General features: G+C 39.2%; 1 protein-coding gene and 1 long non-coding RNA gene across 18 annotated transcripts in view; both read left to right on the top strand.

The window, feature by feature from the left end:
* dlg2 (discs, large homolog 2) overlaps nt 1-16882 on the top strand; it is a 168143-nt gene that overhangs the window by 55880 nt on the left and 95381 nt on the right. For 14 of the 17 annotated variants that reach the window (XM_079356340.1, XM_079356336.1, XM_079356343.1 and 11 more), the window contains 2 exons: nt 13629-13712; nt 15229-15393. In XM_079356340.1, coding sequence (XP_079212466.1) covers nt 13629-13712; nt 15229-15393 — 249 coding nt within the window. Of the gene's footprint in view, nt 1-1396; nt 1682-13628; nt 13713-15228; nt 15394-16882 lie in introns of those variants that run through there. The other 3 variants (XM_079356327.1, XM_079356334.1, XM_079356339.1) reach the window with 3 other exon arrangements.
* LOC306832008 lies at nt 9832-10137 on the top strand. Its single transcript, XR_013780167.1, has 2 exons — nt 9832-9907; nt 9943-10137. It is a non-coding gene; the product is annotated as an uncharacterized lncRNA (long non-coding RNA).

The following is a 16882-nucleotide window of genomic DNA, read 5'->3' as shown; positions in this document are numbered from 1 at the left end:
TTATAAATTTGATTTCCATTGATCATTTTTTTGTGCTTTTGATGTTAGCACATTCAACTATGTAAAGAACAAAGTATTTAATAAGAGTACTTCATTCGTTCCGATCTAGGATGTGTTTTTTTAGTGTTCCCTTTATTTTCTCAAAGTATTCATAAACCAGGATAAGTTAGCAATTTAAAGTTTCCTAAAATGCCAAGTCCTGTTTCACAGATGGGAGAAAACTGTACAGACACGACCAAAGAAAGTTCACAGTCACAGTTGCTCCGGCAGTCTTAAACTCTGACAGAAACGTAAAGAATGTAACCTCTAAAGAAACCTACTGTGGTTATTGTAATTTTCACCTGATATGCACACACCAGCGCTTCAAACAGGGCTCACCTCTAACCTGGGACAAATGCCAGAGTGCCGAGTGTGCGCTTTGCTGCACATTTGCAGTTTTATGTGTAACTTATGATTTGTGCCTGTGGAGATCTGGTAATTTGATAGTGCTTGGCACTGCTTATCACTGAAAGGTTGAATTAGAGGTAACTATAAAGAACACAGTCAATAGTTCCATCTTTTAGCAGCTAGATGTACCAGGAGTATGTTCACTTTAAATCAAGTAATAGCAAGCAAACAACTGAAATCCATTAAGATTTGTTTGTTCTTTAACAAGTCTATAAAGTTTTTCCAAAAATCAATTGTTCTTGGAGAAAACACCTACAACATGCAACATTTACAGTTTTTATTCATCATAAAACATGACTTCTGCTTGGGTCCTACATTTAATAATAAAAGATAAAAAAAACAAAACACTTCAAGCATTGTGCAAATACAACTCTGAAACTAAAAAATAAAATAAAACAGCCCCACTGATACTGTATGTTTTAACAGTAGAGTTAAAAAAAACATGCTTTTTGATAATTACTCTTTATATTTAAGGTTTCTCAGCAAAACATGTTTTAAAAAAAAAATACAGTGGTGTTTCCCAAAGAATGACTCTGTAGCTTTGCAGTCAGGAGAGGATGTGTGGATGTAAGAAAAATGTACAACAACATCATAACTTGTGCCTTTCCAGAGATTAATAATATTATTTGTTTTACTGTAGATTTCATTTTCATTTAATGCCATTCTTTGCAATCGAGCTGACGTCCCTAATAGTCCTTTTTAAAGTAAAACAGGTTTGTTTTCAAAATAAAAGTAAAGTAACCTGAAGTAGGTGAATTCAAAGCATAACCAATAACATTTGAATAAGGCAACATGTTATCTGAAGCTTGAAAGTGGGTTTATCATTTAATTTTGTGAGTATACAACTACAATTCATTTTGTTGGCAGTTAAGTCATGTGACAGATGAAGTCACGTGGTAATCGTTTTATAGTCAAGTTATATTGTCAAGTGTAGAGAGAGAGAGTGAGAGAGAGAGAAGGATATCATGCATGGGACGGTGTATGAGCGCGTGTGTGTGTGTTTGTAAAACTGCGCTCTCGTGAGGAGTGATCCTCCTCCTTAGCTCTCTGGTTCGGTCCGTCAGTGGTTTCTCGTCTTTCTACCTTGAACTCTGAGCTGCAGCAGAGTCCGTGCAGGCGATCTTTTTTCTCAGGAATGTCTCCTATAGTCAAAAGCCCAGAGTGCACCCCGCTGCTCTGCCACTGCAAAGTTGCCTGCTCCAACAATGCTTTGTCGTTAATGTTTGGATGTAAGGTAGGTTGCAGACTGCACTCTTTGCTTTCCTGATGTTGACAGTGTCTGATAAGGAGTTGTATTTAAATTCTAAATCTTTTATAATGTGGTGCTTTTTGTATTATTTTGTGTCATTTCATATGAGAAAGGTTTTGTTTTTTTTGGGTTTTTTTCTCGACGAAGCTACTTTAATTTTGATCTGAAATGCAGTACTTGCTCACTTATTCTTTCCATCTGCAACCCTTGAAGCAATATTATTGCTTACTGGGGCTTAATGAGGTCATATTTATAGCTACTGTAATATTTCTGCATCCCTCTACTGTCAACCTTCATTATCATATATAGACCTCTGCATGTAATCTGCAGTTATGCAAGTGAAACGTTTCTTCTATGTCCCCTGCTGTGCTGGATTTTGATTTAAGATTAGACCTCTAGTCTCATCAGATCTGAACCTATGGATGATCCTAGTGATTCAGAGAATTCTCAAAGTAAATCTTTTTCCATTCTAATTGCTTCCCAAACACTTAGATGTAAGTCTGTTTATATTCAAAACGCTCTGAAACTTAATAACCTAGAGGAATAGAAATAATAAGAAGTAATAGAAATGTTTTTTTTTTTTTAGTGTGCTGCCATCTTTCTTTTTATGCTGTGTATGGCTTGAATTAATTTAAGATGCTGCCCAGACTTAGTGATTCTGGACAATATATGTTGATCTGTCATGATGTGACAGCTCTTTGCCAAAAGTTTAATTTCAGTAATATAAAAGAGGTCTTTTTTGGTCAAACTAAAATATTCATGCTTATTCCATTCCTTTTTTCATCATTTGGATACGTTTAATAGTTAAAATGCTTCCTTCACTTTTAACAGAGTTAAACGAATTAGAAAAGCTCTGACAAGATAAAGTAAGATTTACTTTATTGTCCCCAAAGGAAATGTTTCTTATTGTACTCTTTCCTGTGATTACAAGAGAATAAATAAAACACATAAATAGAGACCATACACAATGTTTAGTATTTCATTTAGCAATTCCACTTATATATTGACTATGTCTGCATACTGTAGGTTCTTAGTCATCCATATCATAGTAAGTCAAAGTTTATTCCAAATGTCCATCAAAGTCAACCAAGTCCAGTCGGCTGACATTAAGAGCACGGTCACACTGGACATCCGTACTACGATTGCCTCCCTGCTGCTCGACGCTACAGTAGAGTCAGCGTCTGCACATCGGAGAACAACACAGAGAGCATGACAGCGACTTTTTTTGACTTTGCTGCTTTTTTAGAGTCACTTTAGTTGTACAGATTGCCAGTGTTACAGCACCCTTAGTGCCTTGCTTAAGACTGTCTTGCAGATTAAGAAATAATGATGAACCCTAACTTCATCACCAAGCACTTTTTCTTTTTTTTTTTTACAAATTGTCTTAAAAATGGAGATCATTTGTTTAGGTGTCAGACGTCTGAACGTACCCACCCTCATAGAAATGATAACATTGTATAGTGGCTAATACTGTTGACAGGTACCTCATACGACCACTGGAAAAAATAAACATTTTATTTAAGCTTATTAAAACCAGAAGTGACATCGTTTGGACAAGTTGGTGAAGCTGCAGGGGATGAGGAACTGTTTTTGGTATCAGGCTGAAAACGCTTTTAGGGCATTTTAACATGGGTCTCTATGGTGTTGGATTCTATTATGGAGCCAGCCTATGCTTATGAGGCCATTTGTGAAACTGCAGTTTTTGTCTGCACTGGCTTCATTATACAACTTAACTCTGACACCTGGGTTTCATTGTTTTCATTTTGAATAACAAATTATTATAGCTTGTAAATTATTTGTGCAGTGGTCATGAATGATCACATACTGAGAATGAAGAGGCAGAGCAGACAGTGAGTGATTCATGGGTCATATTCAACCTCATGTTACTGAAATGACCTCATGTTCCTTCTGTGTTTATTAGTTCTCCTAACTAAACTAACTAAACACACACACACACACACCCTTCTCTGGACTTCTCTCCATTAGTGCATTTCCATAGGATCCTGTTTGTACATTTGTACTGTATGTGTGTGTAGCATGATTTCGCAGAGTGTAGAATGAGTGTAAACACAGTAAATCTTCTTCTCCTAAAATTAAGAAAGCAGAGGGCAGGTGCTTTTCCTTCTCCCCATAGCTCAGCTCTCTCTGCTATTGTCTTAAGAAATTAGGACTGTAGCACATAATGGGGGAGGAGACTCTAACTGTAGGTGTATGAAGCCACAGAAGGAGGTCAGTGCACACAACTGCAAGGAGATTCCACTGAATAAGCCCTTGGCCATGCCAGCCTGCATTTCCATCTTATCTTGTTTCTACTGGTTAGAGCTGTGCTGTACAACAACACCACACGTGAGTGGTCATGCGCCGCACACAGTGCTGCCCTGCTAGCCCCAAAGCTACAGCTTCTACACCCTCAGTGAGAGGCTGTGTAGTACACTGTTTATGAGGACTGCACCAGGCTAAGCCAAGAAAATTTGGATTTCAGTAAAGTTGATTATCAAGAGGATAAAAAAGTAACTTAATAAGGTGAATCATTTTCATATACAAAGCAACTTTTATGGAAACATTTAAAGCAAGCACTGTAAGGTGACTGCTAGTAGCTTTCTTCTCTCAGTCAATATGTTTACATTCGTGTCAGTCCATCTTATACTGAACATTTGAAATGCATGCCAACGTGATAGTCCAACTGAAAACTTGGACCAACACACCTAGATAATGCAAAATTGAACTACTCTTAAATATGTACACATTAATCAGCCTACCGGAATGAGTAGTAAGTAAGTAAGTGATCTGCAACATGCTCCACAGTTCACGTGCCAGGCTTTGACCCAAAGGTGGAACAGAATCAATATGTGGCATAACAGAAGTTGTGTTGTCATCTGCGTACGGATATAGCCATAAGCTAAGGGGATGGGTGTATCATATTTATACCAAAAGTAAAGCATAATGTACAAAATGAACAGAGCTGTAAAAATGTCCGTTTTCACCGTTCAACATACAACCAATTAATCAATTAGCTGCTTGTTAACTTTATAGCAGGGACAACCGTAAGAAGCTCCAATAGAAACTAGCTTAAAGCACCCACTGTAACAGTAGTTGGTAAATCAATTTACCTTTGATGCTTAAACACTGGAACAACAATTGTAGGCAAACAAAAAGCCCATATCGGCTATATCGGTAGCTCGACTTAAATTTGTATGTAAACATTCTATGTGTATGAGTTTCAAGTGTTTAAGACATTGTAACATGCTAACATTACATTGCTTACACAGCCAGTCTGCGGTCCTCTTAATGGGTTAAAGATCCCATATTCTGCTTTTTCTGGTTTTATTTGCTCTGTAGTGTGTTTTCAGGTGTCTTGTGCATGTTTCGGCACATGCTGTATGTGAAACATTTCAAAGTCAGCGGAAACACGGTTTCTCCTACTTCCTCCTGTTAGCAGTACCAATAGCTGCATATAATGCTCAGTCCCTAGTCCCCCTCGTTGAAAATGGGTTTGTGAAAACACATGACGTCACTGACCCAAGAACATTTGCTCAATGTAGCAAGCACAAGCTACTCTCGAACTTCCCAATATGGTAAAAGGGGCGGGACATATCGAGAACAAAACTTCAGTGCCTAGCTCAAAGACTCTTATGCCTAGTTTATTCTTCTGCGCTGCGTCGATGCTGTGCCCTCGGCGTAGACCTGGCTCCGTCGTTGAGCATTCATAGTTCTGCGTCAAGGGGGTATTGGCGGCGAAGGAGACGTTTGCGGAGGTTGTCTGTCCGACAATTAAACCAATGGAGGCTAAAAACGGGTGAATTTAACACACTTGTTCACTCACTGAGGAACCTGGATGAAAAAAATGCACATTCGCTATTTTCGAATGTCAATGGGCCAATTTTCTTCGCAGTATACAGCCTTTTAATATTTTTCTTGTGACCAGAAAAGCAACTGCCGGAAATAAGGTTTTGAGCGGGCTAATTACTGTCGCATTGACGCGACGTGTAGTCAGAATTTTTTGGAGGTGCGTGTAGGGCCACCGCGTAGGGGTCCATGTCGACCGCGTAGCTACGTCTTCTACGCGATGTAGAAGTAGAAATTTGGCTTTAGACATGATAGCAAAAGCTGGGGATGTAACCCAATGTTGAGAGACGACCTACTCTGCCTCTATTCACAGCCACACCCCTCTATGTATTCCAAATAATGAAATTAGAGGAGGTTTCTTTTATTCAATTATTTTAGATTAAAGCCATAGGCTAATTTTCATCTGTAGTCCCTTGGCAGGTTGATGAGAAACATGTAAACAAAGACAAAAACCACGATGACAAGCAACACCACTACAACAAGTAATGAAAAAACAACAACATGTACTGTACATGAGTGCGTTACGTCATTCTTGTTGATATAAAGCCCAAGTGGGATGGCCAGGCGTGATGAATCCTTTTTTGTTCCACACCACTGTTCTTAAGAGCACTGATTCAAACATCAATGCACACATGAATTACTCGGTATTTAAAGTTCATTTCTTACTGACATGTGAGAAAAAAAAGTCATGAATAGCAGAGAGAGAGAGAGAGAGAGAGAGAGAGAGAGAGAGAGAGAGAGAGAGAGAGAGAGAGAGAGAGAGAGAGAGAGAGAGAGAGAGAGAGAGAGAGAGAGAGAGAGAGAGAGAGAGAGAGACCTTGTGCATATACCCATCACCAACAAATCCATCTCTTGCAGGGTTTGTATGGAAGAAGCTGTAGCATAAATGTGCCATTGCTGTCTGCTATGTGTTCGCAAGACTTTAATTGGAGGGAAAGTTTAAAAATTGTGCTTTTTTTGGATTGCTATTATTTATTTTACTTTTTTACAAAGCTGTGTGATTCTGATTGGCCAATTACTCATAGCAACAGTCTGCTATCCCTTGATAGATACTGTATCTGTCGTCAAGAAGAACAAACCGTTGATAAATAAGATAAACAGATGGTTGTTAGGCATGTGGCACTAATCATAGACTCCTGTGGGCTAAATGTAATTATATCAATCCATGTTAAGAAGTCTGTTTTGACATCTTTTTACTTCGGAAAAAAGAACCGTAAAGAAAAGACGTTAAAAGACACAAAAAAGTACACTGGAACATCTAAAGAACTAAAGATGACAAGTGAACACCAAACACAATGTGCTATCAGAAACCAAGGTTTGTAAAGTGTTCACCCTGTCATACTTTAACCATCAGTTGATATGTTGAGTTTAATTTGAGTAATGAGAGCTAGTTCAGCGGATTTTATGAAAGCTACAGAGTTAACTGTCGCTATTGGACGCGTCTCTAACTGTAGTTGACCTCAGACATTAAAGAGATTTATTCAAGTAAAAAAACAACATTTTTTGCATCTTTCAAATGATTGATTTCCTAAGTCAGTATTGTTGGGTCCAGCCAGGATGGCAAAGCTCAGGCTGTGTATGTTTGGAGACCTAGGACAAAAGACTCTTTATCCCAGCATGCCTTGCAGGTACTCCCAGAATGCTTTGCCACTCCTAACACATAGGTGTGAAGTTTGGGAGGGTTAAAACCGGCTGTGCCCCTTCTCTCTTTCTCTTTCATACGTTGTCTGGCGACGTTCGAGGATACCAACTCTGCTTCCTGTTTCAACACGCTTCTCTTTGTTTAAAAGTTTTGGCGCGCAGCTAATCCAAAGGCCTTGAAGCATACCGACGTCCTGAATTCCGAGCTTAGATCATCCATTTGAACGCATCTCTAAGAAGAGCGTCTTAATTCTCCCATAGTAAAATGGTATTGAGAGAGATTGTAAGGATTACGTCTCGTTCCGTCCTTTAAAGAAAGGACATCCACGGAGATCACCTCGCTCGACAGAGGACACCACGGCTCTGCTCACCCTCTGGGACGCGCCGCCATCACCATATAACTGCAGGAAGACGCTAGAGACCGCCACAGCGAAGGACCCTCTTTGTTGCTCCTTTCATCAACCGTGGACAAAACGGATACAAGTGAGGCTTAGCTAGGTCTGGGCAGTTAGATATAGAGAGTGTGTTTAATAACTGAGTTATTATTGTGAAACAGTGATAATATTTGCTTGGTGTTTGACCACTGTGTCTTAGGTTTTATGAGAGTAAAACCTCTTTTGTTTTCTTTATTTGTGCCACTGCGTCCAGTGTGTTTCTCTGTGAACTCTTGCGTCATAACCGGGTAATAGACTCATTATCAGAAAGACTAGTGTGAACGCCGTCTGATACAAATCCGGCCGCTGGCTTCTGGTAGTGAAGTAAACTATGCTCTGAGTTGTGCGTGAGTTCCAGGCTGAGATTGAGCTTCTGAGGTGCGCTCTTTTCTCTCTCGCTCTCTCCCGTTACGCACACACGCACCTTTCGGCAGACGCACACACATAGAGATCTGTGGCTTTCCAGACGCTGCAGAAACGTAGATCAGGTAGACAATAGACCAGGTTAGGAGACCTGTGTTCTGTGTCCGCCATCACGTGACCACGCGGTCACACGGCCATCTTGATCTCGCCCCCCCCCCCCCCTCTCTTTCTCTCTCACTCACACACACACACACACACACACACGCACACACACACACACACGTGCCACGCTTGTTTGTTTTTGTTTGTTACCTGTAGTTTGGTTTATAATAGTTGTTTGTTTGATTGAGTTTCATTGATTAACTTGATGTTTCTTTGCTAAATAAATTCTGTTATAATTTAAAGAGCAGTTGTTTGTGATCACTGTGTATTTGCATTGTGACTTAGGCTGGGTGAAAGGGCTTTGTGTTCGGATTTCACACCTTCAATTAAATACAGATTATTAATTATTAATGATATTGGTATTTAATTAAATAATTTGAGACTGATATTTGTAATATTTTGGTTGTTCCCTGTTTACAGGGTGGTGCCCCAAGGTTTATTAAACTCAGTTTAATAATAATTATTGATTTATATTAATTATTAAATAAACTTAATTATTAAATTTATTTTGACAATCAAATTTTACGTCATAAAACCCAACCTAACCGTTGGTCAGGTATTCGCTCCTGAAAACCCCAACAGTATCCATTTAATAAGAGGGATAAAGTGTATTTTGCAGGTTTTTATCGCAGAGGAAACCCTTTATGGGGAAACATGCCATTCTGCTTTAGAGTATTGGACTGTTGACGTTCCATTCAGTGAGAACAAAAATATGTATTCCCACTTCTGGCTTAATGCAGAATCTATCAATAGTGATCGCGTCCCTTTAATGGTTTTGTTACCAGAGCATGAGTGCATATGATGCTCGCACACGGTTTATTGTCAGAGACTGGCCTTGAGCAGGCTTCAGGTGAGACGGCCTTGGATTGGTACGGGCAAAAGGATGTTTAACTCTAAACCTTCATTTCTCAAATAATTTACCATTGCTTCTTATTATATTAAATCCACTGGTGACCATGTGTAGTTATTATATGGACCATTGAAAGATTAGACACTGAGAAAAGAAAAGCCTACTTATGTAGAATTTAATGAACAAAGTTTAATGCTTGTACAACAGAAAAAGGTGCTGTTTTGTCAAAAATTGGTCATTTGTATGATTGGCATTCTATAACGCGTGAACAGAACAACTGCATAGTGTGAATTGTTGGATTGAATGTCTGAAAGAATCGTAGAGCTGAGAAAGACAATGAACTGGTCATCCTCATGTATTCAATGCAATGTTTTAATCATCTGCTTACATAATCTTCCTTCACACTCCGCCCACCTCGCAGGTTTCCATTGGTTTGAGACCAGACTTGCAATCGTTGAAGTCGCCCCTTGTTGGCAATTAGAAAGAAGGCCGATTTAAGGCACGTTGACATTGGCTTCACATTTCAGACCTTGAAGCAATGTCCAATTCTTATTTATAATGCCTATATAGATATAGATAAGCTTTACACATCGGAAGGCAATTAATTCTTTTGAAAACACATTTGTCAAGTTGTTCAAAGAAGACTCACAAAGGGAACATTGTGAAACGTGTTTCAGTTTGTGTTAAACAGTGCTTTTCCCTTCTCCATTGAATCTCACTTTGTTTGCATTTTTTAGGTATCAGCTGGTGGCTTGTGTGTGACAACAATCCGAAATGTAACGCTTGTCTTTGTTTGAAACTTTATTGCACCTGTTGAACAAAGTTAGGGGGCGGTTTGGGGCGGCAGTAGCTCAGTCTGTAGGGACTTGGGTTGGGAACCGGAGGGTCGCCGGCTCAAGTCCCGGCACGGACCAAGTCCCGGCACGGACCAAGTCCCGGCACGGACCAAGTCCGGAAACTGGTCTGGTAGCTGGAGAGGTGCCAGTCCATTTCCTGAGCACTGCCGAGGTGCCCCTGAGCAAGGCACCGAACCCCAAAAACTGCTCTGGAACGCTCGCTGTGGGCAGCCCCCTCACTCTGAGACCTCTCCATTAATGCAGAGTGAAAAAAACAAATTTCCCCTCGTGGGATTAATAAAGTATATATATATATATATAAAAAAAAAAAAAAAAAAGTTAAGATTGGCGTCTAAACCTCATCACTACTCGCAGATATTTTTTACATGCAGTAATCTGAGGAGTGATGATATATTACCTGAACCCCCCCAGTCGGCGCCTGTAGGCTGTAGGGGGATACTGGGTTTAGTGGTGGGGATAACATCAAGATCCTGTACTGATACGAGGTCTGGCAATGAGAAGGCAGAGGGAGAGAAGGGAAATCTAGACCGCCAATTGGAAGGATGTGTCGTCAGGTGATTGTGTATAATGATGCATGTCAAATGTGAAATCAGTGCAGCTCCAGTTGTCTGTGTGAACTGGCTGGCAAGCGTTGTCTCACTAATGAAATCCTGCAGCCTGCTTCAGTCTGTAGCTGTAAACTAAGCCAAACTCCTTACAGAGCTCTGCACAACGATCTGTCCTCATGTTGAAGTGGAAGGCTCATGGTGGCATTAACATTGGTGTGTGAATGTGTACTAAATGGTCTAGTTAAGAGTGATGGCCCCTCTACATAGCATGCCTGTAAAGAAAAGTATGAATGTGCTTTATTTATTTCCTTCCTTGAGATTCATTTTCGGGATTTTGCCTTTATTGGATAGGACAGTGGAGAGAGAATGTGTGGGAAACAACATGCGGGAATGTAGTCGTAAACTAGACTTGAACCTGGGCCGCACCCTTGCTGGACTATAACCTCTCGAGACACAACTTAACCGCTAGGCCATCTGCGCCCTGTGAATGTGTGTTAATGAGTGAATGTGAAATGTAGTGCTTTGAGTAGTCAGAAGACTAAAAAAAGTGCTGTGTGAGTGCAGTTGTACCATGTACCATGAGGTATTATTATCGTTTTGTAATGTTTTATCTTCTTCAACATGCATAATTAACTAAATGAATCCTAGTCCTTGAACTAAATCTAGCCCCTATCCTTTTTACCATTACTTGTCCTTTGTTATGAAAAACAGTGAGAGAGGCTGCAGACACCTGTGTTTGTCTGAGCTACCTGTACCGTCTTAAAGAGACATACACTGCTTCTGGCCTCTGTTTGTCCTTATTTCTGGAGAGGTTAGCTGTAAACAGATCCTGGCTGATTCACCTATCCCAATTAGATGGCTGGTTCTCACATTGTTGGCAAGTAGTAAATGCATGATATGGATTTATCTTTTAAGCAGTGTTGTCAATCAGTTAGTAAATTGCAGGGCTGTGACAGGTTTACATTTCAGTAAAGACACCCAACAGTGAACATGAAAATCACCTCTGTTTCTCCAACCTCTGGTTCCCTGACTCTCTCATATCGAAAACATATTGTTCAGTCAGACTTTCTGTGAACTAATAGACTTTAAAAGAAATAGTATTCCTCTTGTGTTAGAATGTCAGATGTGACCTAAACTCAGAGAGAATCTCTCTCTTAACAAACTCCACCAAGTGTTGCATTTAGACTAGCATCTGCAGCTAGAATCAGCAGCCCTAGCTGGTTGGATTAATCTTATATTTGATAAGCATATTGAATGATAAGAAGGAACAACTAGTTCTTCTTTTCTTATAAAGAATTAGTAGAATTGTATCATGGATAACTCTTTTCAATAACTAATCCAGAATGTACTTTTGAGTTGAGTGTGTCCATCCATGTCATGGGATGTTATGATCGTTTTGTCTGTGTAAAGCTCTCGTTGACTTTGTGTTTGCATGTGTTTCATCTTGTGAGCACAACAATCACCTCTTGCATGTTTTGATATTTGTCGTGTGTAAAGCTGTGTGATGGTACCTGTGCATTAGCTTCTCTTCCTCCTGCTGCTGTTACTCTTCTGTTCTGTTCAGATTAGCTGTTGTATGTTTGGGATCTTGGACATGACAGATTATTGACAGACTGTATCTCTTGTTCTTTTTACCACTGCCCAAAGCATTTTGTGTGTGCCGCGTTTTTGCTCCGTCCAACGATGCACCTCTAACCTGAGCAGAAGCGTCTCTAAGAGTAACCCAAACCTGAAAGCAGCTTAATTCACAAGATCACTGGACTACTGCAGGATCGCGAGATCACACAATGACACCATAAAAACAACAGGTTACTTTGCCCTTTTGAGGCTGATAATATTGATATTAGGGCCCGGCGGATATGAGATTTTTGGGGCCGATAACAGAGGTAGACAAAATTGTTAGAACACCTGACAGATCTGAAAAAATATTTACCCTTTTTTGCCTCCAAAACATGATTGAATGTGATAATAGTGATGAAGTCTGCAGATGATTCTGTAAATAGAGAACATACTTATACTGTTTTTATCAACATTTAACATTAATAATTGGTACGTCCACCTTTTGAAGAAATTACAGCAGCACATCTCTCTGGCACAGTATCAAAATATTTCCTGATAACTATAATGTGATCTTGTGCCTTCTGCAACTCACGCCAAAGACTGTCCTTTAAATGTCTAATAGATCTGTCATGTTTATTATCCAACTCGCCCCAAATTTGCTCGATGGGGTTGAGGTCCGGATATCGATTGTGTGACATTGACAGTGAAATAGGCCTAGCTTGTTTTTTGTTCGGAAAAGGACCGAAATCTCCTTATGATGGCTCGATTCTATGGTGTATCGAGCATAATGATGACTTTGTCGATATTTCATATTTGTTTTATTGGTGTTTTAGCTATTTAACTATTTTACTGTCAATGTCACAAAAACAGTAACAATATGCAGAACCATCCACATGAACATTATGAAACTGAATCATATTTTGGAGGGAAAAAAAGTCAATATTTTCAGATCTCTCAGGTGTTCTAACAATGTTGGCCACTACTGTATATTGATATGGGGGGGGGGTATACAATATAACATAGACAAAATGGTCACTCAGCTGGAAAGGGCCGCACATGTACGTGCATCAACTCTTGGACACTCTGGAGGGTGATAATAATTGTTGTCATACAGCACACTCTGCGAGTGAAATAGAAATGCTAGTGTAATAATATGAAACTGAAATGAAATGTTGTCTGACTTGACAATAAATCTAATAAATTCAGTGTATATCTGCGATATAATAACCATTTGTCACTGGATAAGTTAAATTGGCTGATATTACCAGCTTGCTTTAATTCTATGTTAATATTATAGTAATGGGATCTACAATCAACAGTTATTACCTTGTTATTACATTACCAGGGTGCCCTATGTGTTCTTTTGTCTGACGTCCTGTCCAGGCGAGTCAGCTCTGTGACGTTTGACTCATGCTGAAAATGAACTCACTTTGAAAATTGACTTGGTGCATGTTTTTAGGTGGGAGTGGAGAGATGCTTCTGCTATGCACTTAAAACCAGCTGTGGTGCGTCCAATGGAAACTCACACAGTCACTCGAGGGGATGAGATCAGTTCAGGAGGGCACTGCGCGGCCAGAACGCGGCGCACACTCTTGCAGTGATATTAGGCAGTGTGTCAGGCCTGATCTATTTGCTGTTAATAGTTACATATGGTCCTATTGCTCTTTCCAGAACAGGCCACCAGCAGTACAGGGGTCACCCAACAACGGCCAGTCCCCACCCTGCATGAACTCTGCCTTGATGAACGCACCCTGGGTGAGCGAGGGGAGAAGGGAGTTCGTTTTTTTCAGCCCATTCAAAGTTTTTACAGTTTCATTCAGGCAGTCTGTATCATATGTGACAAGTCAGTATCTGAAGAATAAGTATTTAGCCAGTGTTGATTAGAAGTTAAAACATAAACCACTTATTCAATCCATTTGTGAGTTCATTGGGTCATAGCTTAATATCCATATTCATCACAATATGTTATTGGATCCTGCTGTGTTTAGATATTGTACTTATAATGATGGATATCAGACATCTAAACCTTTGAATTTACTGCATTACAAGCGCTAAAAGTTGATGATCACAAATGTTAGGCATTGCAAGTTTTCTTTTAAGATCATTTCAACAGCTTAGATCTCGAGCAGATCTCCTTTATAAAGTAGATTTATGTTGATAGTTTCTTGTATGCTCAGGAGAAACTTCCACAAGGGATGTCATACAATTTGCAATACATTTTAAATCAGTACAAAAAGCTCAACTGTTTGACAAAATCCAGCAAATGGGCGCCGTTGGATTTTGGCTTTTGTTGCCACTTTTTTATCTAGAACAAATACGACATGACCTTTAATCATATAGCTAATACTCATGTGTATAAAGACATTTTATAATCAGAGAATTGAAATATTTTACACTCTGCAATATTGTATTTCAGAGCGTATCGGTACATCCCTATCTTTCATCCACACTGGCCAGGTTTACTCAAAGTACACTTTAAAGGTTGGCAGTATGTGCACATTTGATTTGAACCCTTTAAGTTAATAGGGAAGCTATACCTCTGTTGTTACTCTGCTCTTCATTGTTGCTGTAATTATGCAATCTGAAAAACTTGGTTTAAAAAAGGGAAAAGCCTATTAGCTCTTAAAATAGAAGTGACACTGAATAAATATTCTCTGTGTTCATGATGTAAAATGTTATTTGGTGAAAAAACATGATTCTTGGCTTCGACTTTGACTTTAGATCTATCTATCTATCTATCTATCTATCTATCTATCTATCTATCTATCTATCTATCTATCTATCTATCTATCTATCTATCTATCTATCTATCTATCTATCTATCTATCTATCTATCTATCTATCTATCTATCTATCTATCTATCTATCTATCTATCTATCTATCTATCTATCTATCTATCTATCTATCAACAGATTAGAGCGACTCGTTTATGCTTGTTGTCTTCATCATGGCCTTTTTGATGACCCTGATGAAGGCCACAAGCAGTAACCTGTCGGTCTAATTTGTCCCAAAAATGCAAAATGTATGAACATCGAGTTAGAGTAATAAATAATTGTTAAAAATGGTCACGAACAAAAGAAACATTTGAAGTCACCCTTGTAGATGAATAAAATTTAGCATTTTTTACTGACCTACAATTCAAACACTGTACTCACCTTTCTTCTTTTCATCATTTCTGCATTTGTATTTAATCACCCTTTTTTGTCCTTCTCTATGTCCTTTCTCTCTCTCTCTCTCTCTGTCTCTCTCTCTCTCCTTTTCCACTCTCAGCAGTACCATTATCAGGAAGATGACTCACCGCCTCTTGACCACGGTTTCCCGCGTCTCACTAATGAGATGCGCGCCCCTGAGCTTGTGCATGTGTCTGAAAAGAACCTTTCTGAGATTGAGAATGTGCATGGCTACGTGTCCCATGCCCACATCTCACCGCTCAAGGTAAGCAAACTCCCCACCATCATACGGTAACTCACCTAACATAGAAACCAACAACCTTCCAACCTTCATCCCAGTTCAGCAGCTCTGGCCTCTTTTCCAGTTTTTTTCCGTTTTTTTTTTTTTGTTTTGTTTTTTCCAGACAAAATATGAGCACAGGCTGATAAGTATCTTCCATAAATCAGATTTTTCTTGTTATTTGTCCGATGGATTAAAAGGTTTTAAACATCATGGTGTAGTGATTGCACCATGCCAGATGATTCCTGTGCATCAGAAACGTGAATGTAATATGTAGACAAAGCAGGACAGAGTGAGTTAACAGGCTGTTATGACTGAAATCTTCAATGAAACTCAAAATGTTAACGCTGCTCCTCTGAATTCTGATTTAATCTCAAGTGTTTCTTCTTTTTTTTAACTGCATTTTTGACTGTCTATGCAGTGGTCATGGGTTGCATTGATGCTTAAATTGGTAGCAATGGTCTGAATGTCAGCGTGTGGTTTTGTTGGATCCTAACAGGGGAGAAATGATAAAATTCTGTCTTCAGATGTGTCACTCTTTTGCCTCCCCTCGAACACATTCCCCCATGGTTTTGAATTGTGCCATCTCAGTTGTGTTAAAATGGCAGTTGAAAACAGTTACACCACTCCTGTCAAAGACGTCACACTGAATTGACAAAAATCAGTCATGGAAGCTTGCAGAGTACAGGGGTTACTGTTCTAGCATGGCCCGGCCTGTTTTGAGGTCTTATACTCTGAAACTTAACATTTTAAACACCAAATCACATTTTTACAAAAACATGGGTTTTTTTTGGGTTTTTTTTTAGCTACACAGCTGCCGGCTGAAAAAAAGTCAACCTGAGCATTTCCTAAACTTCATCTTAATTCAAGTCATTAAAACCTCATATATATGAAAAGGGACTCCCAGGCTGAAAAGCACTCTGATGCGTAGTCCAAACTGCAGTGTTATTGATTGATCTCCATCATACTGTAGTGTTAAAGATCAGACAGCAGAGGGTGATGTTGGAAATGAAATAACATTTTCTTGCAGTTTATTTGAGGCTATTTTTGCCATTTTCCTGACACAACTGATTTCTCTGCAGCACTGGGGATTTAAAGGTTTGAGGTTTAAAAACTGTGATTTTTAGCTAATAAATAAATATTTTTTTTACCCTGTAGTCAGAGTGCAAAAAAAAAAGTAGGTCGGAGAGACGAGTATTATGTCATTTGAGTGAGGGGCATGAATTAGTTCTATTGGGGGAGAATAAAACAAATAACATCTCACATAATGAATCTACCTGCAGCTTGTCAAGAAATCAATTGTGATTTCATTGTGATTTGGCTGGAGGCTTTATGTGGTGTTGTGTCAGTGAACAACATTTCAATTGGCTGCTGCATGGCAGGTGACACTCAATATGATCAGTGATGATTAAACACATGACTCTTCTTGTAATACTGTAGTCAGTTCATCGTGTTTTAGCTTTTCTGAGATTTT

Source organism: Symphodus melops, assembly GCF_947650265.1.
Source record: "Symphodus melops genome assembly, chromosome: 11".
In the NCBI taxonomy this organism is placed as follows: Eukaryota; Metazoa; Chordata; class Actinopteri; order Labriformes; family Labridae; genus Symphodus; species Symphodus melops.
The sequence above is the reverse complement of the archived record's forward strand: the minus strand, read 5'-3'. Positions and strand labels throughout refer to the sequence as shown.